A 15,135-nucleotide genomic window follows, 5' to 3' on the forward strand; every position below is an offset into this window, starting at 1 on the left:
TTATATTATTATATTTTAAAATTTATATTAATAATTATATTCGGTTCGGTTACGGTTCGATTTCGGTTCGGATATTTGAAATATTTTGATTTAATTATAATTTTAACTATTTTTAATATATTAATTTTTAATTTCGGTTCGATTTGAATTATTTGTGTACGACTGTAAAATTATTTTAAAATGACTTACGGAATTTTAACTTTCTTTGGACAAGTTTGTTTAATTTGTAAAATTTTTAATTTTAAATAAACAAACGACTCAATTTCGTATTAGTCAAATTGAGATTGAGCAGGTTGAGTTCAAATCAGATCCTCTGACCTGTTTAGAAAATTATTAAACGGATTAACATATCATTTTCGAATCAGTCAGATTTGAACGGATCGATCGTGTTGAGTCTTTTAACCTATTTAATAAAGTGGTTGATTTCAAAATTCATGAGTAATTTGATAGTTAATAAATATGTTTTGTGAAAGGTGAATAAATTATTTTTTTCTAGTTAAAAGAAAATTTAATGTATAGTATAAAGAATATTTTGTTTACATGATTTACTTGTAACAAGCAACTATTGTATTTTATCTGTACCATAATAAAGTATCAATTTTTTTATTTTAGTTCGTCTTGTAACAAAGTATCAATTTTCTTTTTTATAACTGTACTATTTACCTAATATTATAAATACCCTTACAATTTACAATATATTACACAAATGTCATTGCCTTTATATTACACATACTAACAAAGTTATTTTAGTCACTTCTATTTTATTTCTACTATATCCCAATATAATACTAATATACCTAAAACTAGGCGTAAAAAGTAATTGGATACTTATTAATGGGACGGAGGGAGTAATAACAATGAAAAAGACATATACGCATGTGATGCGATTGTAGTGAACAAAGAAAAAAAAAAGTATAAATATGGTCTTACTATGGATGATTTTGTTGTTTTAAATAAAAAATAAATTTATTTAATAGATTTATACAAATAGAAAATTAGTCTACTTAAAAAAATTACTATTTTTATCTGTCTTAAAAGATTACATATTTATTTTTTTTAATGTTAATATTTGAATATTTATTATTATATAAAACGTAATACGAATAAAAAAAATTATAAAAATATTTTCTTTGACCATATATTGTAATAATTGTTACACATAAATATAAATAACATACATATCTTAGAAAAGGAAAACATGTTAAATATTTGAGTTATCATTACCTCGTGGAGTCTTGGGTCTATTGGCACCTTAACGAATGGAACTACGTGGCGGCTTGGGGGTCACCCGCCCTCCCCAACCCCTAAAAATATATATATTTTTTTTAAGTTTAAAAATATTAAAATCATGTATTTTTAATAATTCTCTTCCCCTATTTTTTAAGTTTTTATTTTTATATAAAAAATAATAAATTTTATATAGTTTTATTAATTTATTTTTCAATATTCAATATTTTTTAGTTAAAAATAATAAAATTTATATAGTTATATTAAATTGTTTAGTTTCAAGCACATTAATTTTGTCTGATTTATTTTTTTTTTCTTTTTTATCCCGTTGTACCAAAGCAAATTAAAAAAAAAAAAAAAAAAAAAAAAAAAGACATCAAATTGATAAAAGAATCCACATTTTACCCTTCCATTTTCAAAATTTGGAAGCTAGTTCCGCCACTATGCATCTTCAATCTGTCATTGGTCATTGGCCCAGTGAATATTTTAAGGATGTACTTTAGGGAGACGTTAATGAAAGAGTTGTTTGTAGTAAATGAACTTGAATCCGTATCGGTCATCCCAAGCATTATTAAATAACATCAGTAAAAATGTACAAGATACCCTATATTTTATTTATTGCGTAAAACCTTCTGGTGTTAATATATAGTTTGCACGAACACTCTCCTTATTCAAAACTGATGTTTAGTTCTAAATAAATACCTAAATTACGTACGTTTATACAAATAAAAAATATAAAATATCTTAAATAATTTTTTTAATAAAATAAATAAATACATAATTGCTTAATCCTTTATTTTATAGTTTTTTTTAGATAAATTGTTATTTGATTTTTACAAAAATTATAAAAATAAATAATTGATCAATTATGTATTTTTATTTATTTTATTCAAAAAAATTATTTAAGATATTTTACTTTTTTTATTTGTATAAAACTTGCATAATTTAAGTTTTTTTTAGAATCAAACATCATTTTTTAACAATAAAGGTGTTTCGGAGTTTTACGTAATAAATAAAAATATGAAGTATTTTACATTTTTTTTACTAAAACACAAGAAAATGTTATATAATTTATCTTTTTTTTATTATGAATCTAAGAATAATGTGTGGCTTAGATAACATACTGAAGATATATCATATTGTAGCAAAAAAAAAAACAACACAAATAATAATTCTCATGTTAACTAGTGGTTGATTGAACATCAAGGGAAAATTAAAGTTAAAATCACAAAATTGAATTGACAATAGCTAAATATAAAATTACACTAAGAAAAATAAATGCAAAAAAAAAAAAAAAAAGTAATGATGAAAAATGAATTAATAATAAACTTTATCTTATATGAATGTTATCCATAAGTGTTGTTGATGACACATAGAATAATAATATTTTATTAATTATTAAAAAATTGAACTCACGATTAAAGTATAAAAATAATCATTTTAACTAAATGCAAAATATAAAGCGATTCATACTAAATACGCGATTTTTATCACGAATGTTGTCAATCAGTGGTACAAATTGTTAACATCAATATTCTATTTATAAGCGTTGATAGAACTTCTAAAAGGCCGACAATTATTGACAACTAACATCCAATTATAAATTAAATTATAGTCATACTTTTTAAAAGTTGCAAATATCAAAGATACTCAAACGTAGTATAAGGTGCATTTGGTACGACAAAAATTGAGATAGAAGAATAGAAACTAATATTATGGTCAGCGGAATAAAGGAGGAGTTTTCTTTCTTTTTTTTTTTTTTTTTCGAAAATCCGATATACCGATATATCGAATGCTAAATAACGAAATTATTTTAACATATACTGAAATATCAAATTATATATTGTTACCGCTAAAAAAATTCAATATGATATTAGATCATACCGAAAATTCTAATATACTAAAATTTCAATATATTTGATAATAAATACAAAATTTTAGTACAAAAAAAACATTTTGTATACTAAAATTTTAATACTCCCTCCCTCCCATAACTAAATATCCATTTACTTTTTGCACGTAGTTTTAGAAATATTATTATTATATTTAGATATAGTATGAATAAAATAGAAATGACTAAAATAACCTTATTAGTATGTGTGATATAAAAGTAACGACATTTGTGTAATATATTGTAAGTTGTAAGGGTATTTGTAATATTAGGTAAATAGTACCGTTGCTAAAATGGATACTTTGTTATGAGATGGAGAGAGTATATATTTTAAAAAATATAAATTATACAAAAAGTTAAATGGTGGGATGGGGCCTTAGACTCGACAAGGCAAGTGAAGGAGTCGGGGTTTGATCTCATGACCAATTCACTCTCCACACCACCATGTCATTTATTACGGGACGATGTATTTTTAATATTATGTATAAAGAATCGTGTTAGTAACATTTTATGTTGATTTTTGGTGAGTGATTGCAATATACTTCCTCTGTCACTTAACAAAGTATTCAATTTGTTTTTTTTTTTTTTATCAATGTATTTAATATTAAAAATATTTTTACATATTAAAAATATATTTACATTTGTTTAATATTTCATACAAATGTCATTGCATTCATATTATACAACACTAAAGATATTTTTTATTTTTTTTCTCTTAATATTTAAAGTTTCACACAAAAAAATAAATAAATACTCAGTTAAAAAAAATGTAGACAATAGATTTATTATATTAATATTATATATCATATTTTTTTTATAATATTTATAAAGAATTTATACCATTATAAAAATATTAAGTGAACAAACTCAATATACTAAATTCAACTTTCAATTAAAAAAAAAAAAAAACATTCGTTATGTACAAAATAATAATTTATTTATTTGATAATTAAGTAATTATATCCAGTTTAATATTTGAGTTCATTTTTATAAAATTTCAACTTCTAAATTATTTTCCTTGTCAATCTCTATCTATATAATTTTTTATTTAACTCCCTATTTATTCCACATAACTCCATATTTGTAATTATTACACATTCATACCCATCAAATTCTCATTTTAACCTCTAAATAACTTTTTAATCATATTTTTATTCCCAAATATAATCCAAAATCCTTGTAAGAATAATATTTATTTTATTATTTGCTTATCTATGGAACAATCTATTTATTTTTTATGATATTAATTTTTGTATATAGAATCGATCTACTTATGGTTCAATAATATTTGCAATTTTTTTTTTACAAGATATTATTAGCTTTTATAATAGAGAAATATTTGTTCAAATAAAAATTCATTATTTTCAACTTATTTATTATATTACTCATACTTATATTTATTTGAGATCAATAATTTTCTTATATAATTATAGTATAAGAGTTAGGTGTACTTTTATATTTATTTATTTTTATATATTATTTTTTTGTTGTAATTTTTTATTTTATATTTAAATGAATAAAAATAATAGAATTAAAATATAAAAATTGGTGGTTTGTAGAGCATATAAAAAAAATACTCGATATGTCAATAACAAAGGATTTATTTTTTCATTTTAGTCCGTCTCAAAACAAAATATCTATTTCCTTTTTTAGTAACTGTATTTCTATCAAACATTACAAATATCTTTACAACTTACAATATATTACACAAATACCGCTACCTTTATATCACATACTAATAAGGTTATTTTAGTCATTTCTACTTTATTCATATTATATTCCAATATAATACTAATATTTCTAAAATTACGTGCAAAAAATAAATGAATACTTAGTTTCGGGACGGAAGAAGTATTAAATAAATTAAATGAGAGTACTATGAGATTTTTATATACAGGGAGTAAAGAGATAAACTGAATATAGAAGGAGTAAATAGAAAAATAATACTACCTCCGTCCACAAACTAACGTCCTACTTTTCTATTTGGAATGTCCAACAATTATTATTCTATTTCTATTTTTATACACAAAATTTACTCTTTTACCCTTACTTTATTTACTCTTTTATTTTATATACAAAAAATTAAGAACAAATTTGTTATTTTATAACAACCCTAATTGCATAAAAATGTGTGTAAATATCAAATAAGATATTAGAAAATAGACGAAGGGAGTATGAAATTAGAAAGTTCCATATAAGTTGTCCTTAATAGTTCATTTAAATTTTTTAAGAAAAAAGAAAGAAAAGAAAAACTAACCAAACAGGCCTCTATGTACACCATCAAGTCCGAGCCCGGGTGCAAAGCGGCAAGCCAGCCATGGCAAATGGCAATGAGGAGATCAGATGGTTCAAATCATAAATAGATTAGGCCGTACAGTTATGGAGGAGGAAAGAAATACTACGATGGAACAACGCGTTGGCGTCACGCACACCGCCATATACATTTGTGTATCCATTCACTCTAGATCGTCTCTATATTTTCTCTCTCCTCCAGTTTCTCTCTCATTACCATTCCCAATTCTCCCTTTTGTTTCTTGACTTCCCCCCCTTTCGTATCACCATCTTTCCCTGCATGGAAATCCGATTTCAATAGCCAGGGAAACTCGAGATATTTTCATTACTGGAGGTTTATTTTAACGTGCTCAAGATGTGATTTCTTGTTCTGGGGGTGTTTCGTGCTCGAATTTCAAGTCAATTTTGGAGTAATCTTGCTGTCGGTTTTGTTTTGAGTGTAGAACAAGGCGTTAGGGTTTGGGTTTCACATGAAGGGTCCGTTGGATCGGACGAAAGTGGTGGTGCGGCACTTGCCGCCAACGATTTCTCAGTCAAACTTCGCTGAGCATGTCGACTCTCGTTTCGCCGGCCGGTACACTTGGCTCGATTTTCGCCCTGGAAAATCTAGGTTAGGTTTTAGTTTAATTTGAATCCAATTGAAGGTATCTCTTTATCTACTCGGTGCGTTTTAAATTTATTTTTAAATTACGTATGCATAATGTTTGCGTTCGTTCTTGCGACGTGTCTAGATGAGTTGGGAATTTAATTGCTCAGTTAGGGTTTGGGTGGGCATTCAATTGATTAGGTTTTCTGCAAATTTTATCTAGGGCAGGTGAAGATTTAGGGTTTTAAACGGCTCTCCTGGTCTGAGGCCGTGTGTTTCTATTTTATATTGTTTTGCCCTTGCAAATGCTTTCACGGTGTAGAAGATACAGTTGCAGGAGTACTGGATGGATTATCTCCGAAACTCTTTATTTTGAAAACACAGAACATGCATTTATTTTCACACTAATCAGAAATTTGCTTTGTTACCCAGTTTCATGGGAGTGGATTGGCCATCATTTAAGATAATATCTATTATAATGAGTTTATGGCAATTCTTTGTTTTGTTTTGATGGTATCCTGTTTCTTGGAGATATGATCTCAAGATTGTGGGGGGGAGTTTAGATTTGTTTTGTTCGTATAATAGATTTTCTGGTTCTCCAACTTAATAGCAGAACATTGTGGGTCCTATGGGAATCCTGATTTTAAATGGCATGACATATGGCGTTGATGCATTGCTATTATAGAGATTCACTGTTGGAAACGTGCACTGCCTTTTTGTCGGTTGCATCTAGCTTGCTGATACTTCTTGAGCATGAAATTGTAGTCAGGAATGTCTGTTGGAAGTGGATCATGCTGATGTTTGCATTCGAGTTCCATGCCAGTTTTGACATTGAATGCAATTTTGTGACTGTTGACAGTGGGAAAGGTTTCTCTCTTTTATGGGTTGGGAACAAAAAACCGTTTTAAATTCGGGATTTTAATATTACTTACGTCATACGACAAGGTTTTCCACAGATCTATCTTACATTTGGCTGCTAATTCTTGGCACTGATCATGTGGGACCCTTGAATTGATACGATACACATTAACATTTTTATGGTACCTTATAAGAGCTCGGCTTCTTTCTGGTGTGTTCTCAAACTATCTATATGACGTGTATCAATTACTACCACTATCCCAAGTCTTTTGCCATTCTTTCTAATTTGGGATGTCTACAATTTTTTGCAATTTTTTTGTTCACTTAGTTTTTACTCTTTCACATATATATATTCTACAAATTTAAAATATTCCAAAGAACTGTGAATGCAAAATTTACAAAAAATTATTAAAATGATACCACCTAGAAAATTGTGCCAAACGTAAAACAGTGATCGCAATAAGTTGAAGGGAGTAATATATAGGGGATTATGCTGCGTTGCGAGTTCTTGGCTGTCTTTTTTTTTTTTTTTGAGTGTTTGCTGTTTAATAAATTGGCTATTTATTAGAATGCTGTTTTTCTGTTTAATATTTTAATGATTGACTTATCGGTAACGCATTGAGGATTGATATCATTAACTATAAATTAGCACCTTCAAGTCTTCCTTCATTCTAGATGAGGGAGAATTCCTTAATTATTTATGTTTCCTGTATTTGATTAGTTTACAAGCTTGTGCATTGTGTCTATGCTTAAAGGGTACAAACAACGTGATGAATTATGCGTGTTAAATGGAAAAAGGAAGTTTATTTTTAATGTCACATGTAGACCTGCTTCAATTTTCTTGTTTTGGAATGTTAAGAGCCAGTTATTGGAAGTATCTGGATTTTTAATGACTAGCGTTATATATTTGGTTCAATTTTTCTTCAGTGCTAGATTAATGCATATCAGGATGTTATTTGACATTTTGTTTTCAACCATTTGCTAACCAGAGGGAGGATGTACTATATTGTATTTTGTGTAACCATGATAACTGATTTGTGAGGTTTTTACCTTCTGCACTCTTGAATTGTTTAACTTGCCTATGCAGCCTGAAGCATCTGATACATTCAAGAGCTTATATCAACTTTCATAAGCCAGAGGATGTACTTGAGTTTGCGGAGTTTTTTAATGGCCATGTTTTCGTCAATGAGAAAGGTAATGTTGAAGAGCTTCCTTGAAGGTGGCCCGGAAGGTGACCTGATGAAAGTTCATAGCAAAAGCATGCTATTACTTGTCTTATCTGGGGTTTACTAACTTTCGTCCATTATTTACCAATTACGGCAATTATGATGTTTTCTTTATAGCGTAAGTGAACTTTTAAGGGAGAGATCTTCATATATTATTCATATCCACATTCTAATTCTCCTCTAATTTAGTTCACTATCACAAGAACACTAATTTTCACTTGAATAGTTTGAAAATAATATTACTCGGTACTTGCCGTTGCTTAAGGTATATGTCATTTATGATTTTTTAAATCTTCCTTAAATAATTGGGTTCTTGATGCTATTATATCTTTGCCAGGGGTTCAATTTAAGGCGATTGTTGAGTATGCTCCTTCACAACGAGTTCCAAAGCAATGGTCTAAGAAGGATGGTCGTGAAGGCACTATTTTGAAAGGTAATCGCTTTCTGTTATTGCACATGGCATAGGCGGCATCATGTTGTGTCTTCTACACTTAATTTGTTGAATAACATGTAGATCCTGAATATTTGGAGTTCCTTGACTTTCTTGCAAAGCCTGTTGAGAATCTTCCCAGCGCAGAGATACAGCTGGAGAGAAAAGAAGCAGCAGAACGAGCAGGCAAGTCATAAATAATTTTAGAGCTCACTCATTCTTTGAGATTTTTCGGTTTAGTTTTTAGTTGCATTAAGTTACTTCCTTGTAGGTGCTTCAAAGGACGTTCCAATAGTTACACCTTTAATGGATTATGTCCGTCAGAAGAGAGCTGCAAAGGTTGGGTCTCGGGTAGGAAATCTTGGCACCTTTATACTGTCATGACCTTTGAATTCACTTTTCAGTGTTTGTCAGGACCTTTGAATTGTGACTAGAGAAGAATTAGATTATTTCCCTCTCGAATCATTTTCTAGCATAAAATTTCTAAATTTTATATGTTGGTTCTTGGTTGCTGTTCTTTATATTAATTTAGTCGATTATGTACTTTTCTTGTCGAGAATAGGTTGTCTGTTCTCTGCATTCGGTATACTAATTAATAAAGCATGTTGTAGATGCGGCCAAATACTGTCTTCAGTATAAGTCTTCTCTGGCCTTTTTGGGACACTTGCAATTTAGCGGAACTAATCCTCAATATTTGTTATCAACCATGGCATTGATATGGGGTACAATTCACCTATTTTTCTTTATAGGTTCATATTTAGTTGCTTTGGAGGTAAGTGGTAGCTGGTGTACACTTTTATACTCTTTGCAGTTTGCATGTATAAGTTCGATTCTAATGTAGTTTAGCTTTGGTATCACACCCTTGAAGTAATACGTTAAATACTATCTAAATGCATGCTACCCTTGATAGAGACCCATGTTAAACGGAAAGTCAACAAGAAGAGTTGGTGCTATTTCATCCAGGAGTCCTGCCTCAGGTTCTTCGAGAAAAGGCTCAGAAAAGAAGAAAACTTCTACCAAGGTAATTATTTTTCTTTTCATAGAGATGACTTCTTATTGTTGGAAATATTTGAGTGATTTGGATGGCAGCAGTGTGAGTTCGATTTCAGAAATGAAGATAGGCTCTGGATCTCCATCCTTCTGAAGCTTTATATTTTAATTTCTTGTCTGGTTTCTTTACTTTTAAATCATTGAGTTAGGAGAAAAGAGATAAAGTGGTTATAGCTAGAAGGATGAGTACTTCACAAACCTGAGACAATTCTTGGAAGATGAGGCCAAGACATAGGGATGTTTACAGAACTAGATTAAATTATTAAATGCTCCCTTCTTTTTCTGAAAGTGTGCGCTGATATCAGATTTGTTGGATGTGCTTATGTCTTACTTTTCTGATTCACTATATAAGATTTTTGGTGACAGGTCCTGGCATGCTATATGTTCTTTATAATGTCATTCTATTATATTGGATCCAATTGTTCTACCTTAGCATCTTATTTTCATGTCTTGAAGTTGGGGAGTAGCCACTTTAATATGTATTTGATTTACCAACTACTAAATTTATTCTTGATGGGCTCCCTTTAGACCATTTTGGTTGATATAGGGCAGACATCTTTTGGAGGTTTCTGTTTAGATTTGTTGTTGGTGGTGATTTGTTGTTGAATCTGTCACTGGATAGTTTCAAAGGCTACTGCTTATATTTCCACAATTTTGTGGCTGCAGTGAAAACTCTATTTATTAACGTACTGAATGTGATGGTTAATTTATCACTACATATTTACCAGTATGTCATGAGGGACAACTCCAAGGGTGGTAACAAGGACAAGCCAAATTATTTGCTGGTTTCTAAACAAGTTGATCAGCAGCTCACAGATAAATCTCCCAATTTAATTGTTACTGGAGTTGATGCCTTAGAGGCAGAAAGTGGTAAGTTTTATTGGAGGATTATGCATATTGTTTGATGATAAGCTTTCTAGATGGAAAACTTGAAGATATTTAATCCAATCTTCTCAAGAATTGATATTACTAGAGCTAAAGGTTCTTTAGCTGATTCTTATAATGTGTATATACTATATCTATGGGTGTGCTCTTGTTGTTTTCATACTTATTGACAGAAGTGGTATGAATACTTGGTAAAAGTTGCCTAATGGCTACTAACTGTGTAGCAGCCATTGGCTTGATCTGCAGTTTTTAAGATTTGTTCCAACCATTATCAATATGGAAACTTTAAGGGTGTGTTTACTTATAAGATTTTGGTTTTTGGTTTTGGTTTTGAATAGTAAAATTTTGAATTGAAATAGTGGTTTGATGTGATATAAATATGTATTGATGTGATGTTTTGAATGTAAAATTTAATTTTAGTGTAATATAATAAATAAAAAATAGGTGTTTGATTTGATGTTTTTTTTTTGGGGGGGGGGGGGGGAAGTTGAAATAGTTAAACGGAAAAACAAATCTCACAAGTAAACACACCCTTAAAGTTTCCATATTGGACGGAGGGAGTATTAAACAACTATTTCAACCTCAAAAAAAAAAAGAAAAAAATCGCAAACCCCATGCTTTGTCAACTTTGTTGTGCATTATATATATTCAAATCATTTCAAGGCTTATTAGTTTCTTTCTAGTTTATATCTAATGCTTTGTAAACTTCTGTAGGAGGCTCAGGGCCATCTGGAATGGGAAAGAAAAAAATCCTGCTTGTCAAAGGAAAAGAGAAGGAAATTTCTAGTGTAAGTCAGCTTGTTCTGTTACTTTAACGAGTGATCTACTAGAATGATTTGAGAAGACATTTTTGAATTATATGTGCATCACAACTCTCAGTATATTAGTCTTCTTTTCTTTTTTGTCCAGTGGGCATTGATGGCATAGTCTTTCTAGCATGTGGCGGTGACTCTCATAAGTGTTTTTAATGGAAATTTCTCTCCTACCTTTATCATGAATTATTAAAGGCTCTTGCAAACTTGCATACAGTTGGAACATTCTTGGAAGATGAAGTTCATATGTGATTCTGGATATAGTTCCTGTATGTCATCTATGTCGTTGCAAATTGTCACTGTATGTGATTTATACTAATTATCTGACCCCTCCGCTACCCATTTTGCTTACATTAGACAATGTCTAATGGAAATGTTGTTTGTAAAAAACACAAGCAATATAGATGGTTATACGTTCACATCTATACGGTAAGAGTTTAAGCGAAAACCAAGGAAATTCTGTCTGATGGAGCAAAGATTGTTATTTTGATCCTTCTGTTGATTATGCGATGAGTTTGTAGGTAGTATAACATAATATTTGGGCGATCTGCCTCTGAAGTATGATGTTTATATCTATTGTTTAATATACATGTTCAAAATTTAAGAACAAAAAGAAACTCTTGTTTATGCGTTATTTTCAGACAAATTACAATGAATGCTAATTTTTATTTCTTTTGTAGATTTCTGATGCTGCTTCACTGCAGACGAATGTGTCTAGTACTGCCAAGAGTTCACATAGCCCTGCTGCATCAGGACAATACCAGCAGCGAGAAACTGGTGGAAGGATCATCAGAAGTATTCTGAATAGGGATACTAGTCAAAATCAAGCACCACCTGGATGCCAGCCAGGGATGCGAAACCAGATATCAAATCAGGACAGGGACAAAAAGCTGCCCCGACCCCCTGGTATACATTCATCTCCTAGGGAAAAACCTGGGATTCCCGAGGAAAAGATGGGAAATGAAGATTCGAAAGCAGTCCATTCTGAGAAGCCAGAAAGACGAATGAGGAATAAGGATAGGCCTGATTGTGGTGTATGGACCCCTCTTCGTCGATCAGATGGATCACATTCTAGTAATGATTCATTACCATCTACTTTCCCGACCTCCCTAGTCATAGATCAGTCTGAAGGTTAGATACCAGATAATGAATTGTCTTAGGGTTTTATTCGATAAGCTTGCATATTAATGGAAATTCCATCTTCTGGCCTTCTTTTCGAAGTTAATGAGTTGGTTAATTGCTAATTCCATGTTGTACCTTATCCCTAGATGTGAAAACTGAGATCCCGGTTGGCCGAGGTGGTGACTACCGTCATATGAGAGGTCGTGGAGGTCGTTATTCTGCTGACAATGGTAAGTTTGCCTTGAGAAAATGAAGTTAGAAGCTAATTGTACTGTGTACACTTTTCAATAACAATGTTGTGACTTGCTATAGGTTCTTATCGGCATGGGGGCCGCCGCTCTTCATCCTATAATATAAAGGATACTGATGGCTCTTCAGTTGGAGAGGGGGGGAAACCCTCAAAACGTGGTGCTCCTTCTGGCTATGGCTCCCATGAGGTAACCTTCATAATGAGACCACCAAACAATAATGCTGTGTACTGTTAGATGGTACCTTACTTGCATCCTCTACATTTGCAGAAACAAGTGTGGGTCCAAAAGTCCACCTCTGGTTCGTGAACTGATGTATATGGTAAGCCTGAATATGTTTTGCTTGTTCTTCCTTCTCAATCCGGCTGGAATATAAGTCTCGCCGCTTTAATTCAGATAAAATATCATCAGATGCTTTTAGGATCTACATATATCCTCTGAATCTGAACCAATTAATGTTTGTGAGGATATGGATAGTCTGAATTATTATCCCCCCGTAGGTCCCCCCACCGCAGGTCACTGGTGTCGGTTATAGCCTGGAACTGGCCCATAAAGTAGGCACCTGTAACTGGCTTGAGTGACTGCAAGGTTTCTCAGTCCACATCCATTATTGAGTTTCATTAATCCAAATGCTGAAAAAATGTGACTACCGCACGTAACATTCATTGGCATTTTGCTCAGAGCTTTAAACTGTTTAATTCGAGTTGACATGCTCAAGTTTTGCAAAGTATTATGCTGATCGTCTGTCCTTTCCTGCTAGATATATATAGTTTAGACTTTGTCTTGGTTCTTTTCCTCTAAAGTAAATCCATTTTGGTGGTTTTGCAGGGATGCCTGGTGACCGTTGAATCATAAAACTGAACTGACCGCAGCTGGAATTCTCTGTTGCTTTATAAGACTATATTGTGTGTGGAAGGGAAGATGGTTGGCGGAGACGAACAGTCCTGTACTAGTGCTTCAATATTATTTTGCAACGCCATGTGCCATACCAGTAGTAAGTCGAAAGAAAGAAAGTTATAGACGACACAAAGGAGGATTCAGTCGTTTAAAACCAACCAGTGTGGAGATCGATCACAGTGATACTCAACTCGCTCAGTAGCAGGACTGAGTCTCCCTCGACACCCGGTAATCCAACCAACCAATACCAATATCAACGACCATAGGTAAGGTAAGAAGATCGCCTTTCTTTTGCTGAAGAACTTTATGTATATACGCATCTGATCTGATTTGATCGGCGTGTACTGTAGCGTGACTTATACTATGTTCTAATGGCTTTGTGAATGTATGACCGCCTGCCTATGCTATATATATATATATATTTAAAGATCGATTAGGTCTGGACGGACTCGGCCGGCTCCGGCCGACCCGGCCCTTAACTGGTATGAGGCTTGACTGAGTGTTGTAGTGCAACTTGGAAATGCCAACAAGTTTTCTGTTACTTTTGTCCATGCCATAATCTCTCACCTTATTTGGCCTTTTGTCTAATGCTCTCTCATTTTTGTTTTGTGACTTCATCATCAATCTTTATTTATTTTTATTTTGCTTTCGTAATGTTAGTCAATAATACTTCAACCTGAAAAGTGCTTCTGGGTTTTTTTTTTTTTTTTTTTTTTTTTTTTTTTTACAGAAGTCAATACAAACAAATATACTAAAAATTTGAAGTAGAAGTAATTCAAACAGGCTTGAATAAGTTTTTGTTTTCGAGGTTTTTCACTCTCTATTCATTTTTTTTAAAAAAATATCAAATTAAAATTTAATTTTTATAATAGAAATTAAATGCTAACTTTTATATTAAAAAGTCATGACAATTTTTTTATTATTCGACTTGTATTGTTTTCAATGAAACTAAATTGTTTACTTCTGAATTATATTAAAATCCAATATAAATCTGAATTATTTAAAGGGATGATGAAATCTTATTTAATTTTAGGATGAACTTGTTCTTTTATGTTAAATATTAAGAATTGTGTTATAATATAAAAAATAATATTTTATTTTGAATTAATGTTTTTTTATGAATAGGCAAAGTATATATATTATATATATAATTATGTTAATATATGTATATTGCATTTTTAAAAAAAATAATATTATTCCTATTCTTATTATTCACTTACATTGTTACAAGTTGACCACTGTATTTATGGGACATTGATGTAACGATGATATGTATATATTTTTAATTATATTTTATATATTTATTATTTAAGAGTTTTAATATAACTATGATTATAATTGTTGTTTGATTTTTTCAATAAAACAAAATAAAATTCAAAAATACTATTGAATTTGAAAAAAAGAATTTATTTGTAGCATAAAGCTGTTAAATACATGAAAATAAAAAGTGACCTCCAAAATGAAATTTGCAATTAATTTTTTGCTTTTTCTGAAAATTGAAGATTTCATTTCAGAAAAGATCCAAATATTTAAATATTCTCTAAAGAAACGTTTTGGAACTGTCGTCTGTTCGATTACAGCAACCGCCATCAACTGTCCACTAATTTCTCC

The 15,135-nt window shown here is 30.8% G+C and overlaps 1 protein-coding gene across 4 annotated transcripts; it reads left to right on the top strand.

Annotated features, from left to right (window-relative positions):
- Positions 1-5,513: 5,513 nt before the first annotated feature.
- Positions 5,514-14,065, top strand: LOC127260815 (regulator of nonsense transcripts UPF3-like). Of its 4 annotated transcripts, XM_051288766.1 has the most exons (14): positions 5,518-5,744; positions 5,854-6,020; positions 7,942-8,048; positions 8,418-8,513; positions 8,595-8,696; positions 8,782-8,861; positions 9,421-9,531; positions 10,289-10,430; positions 11,160-11,233; positions 11,938-12,388; positions 12,526-12,609; positions 12,692-12,816; positions 12,898-12,949; positions 13,456-14,065. In XM_051288766.1, the coding sequence occupies exons 2-13, from the start codon at positions 5,881-5,883 to the stop codon at positions 12,934-12,936; spliced, it is 1,551 nt and encodes a 516-aa protein (XP_051144723.1). In that variant the 5' UTR covers positions 5,518-5,744; positions 5,854-5,880; the 3' UTR covers positions 12,937-12,949; positions 13,456-14,065. The 4 variants fall into 4 exon arrangements, with proteins under 4 accessions (XP_051144725.1, XP_051144724.1, XP_051144723.1 ...); XM_051288768.1 differs by having other exon boundaries at positions 5,514-6,020; positions 11,938-12,331; XM_051288767.1 differs by having other exon boundaries at positions 5,516-6,020; positions 8,782-8,849.
- Positions 14,066-15,135: the final 1,070 nt, after the last annotated feature.

The sequence above is a fragment of the Andrographis paniculata genome, unplaced genomic scaffold (genome assembly GCF_009805555.1).
Source record: "Andrographis paniculata isolate CXL003 unplaced genomic scaffold, ASM980555v1 Contig62END, whole genome shotgun sequence".
Taxonomy (NCBI): domain Eukaryota; kingdom Viridiplantae; phylum Streptophyta; class Magnoliopsida; order Lamiales; family Acanthaceae; genus Andrographis; species Andrographis paniculata.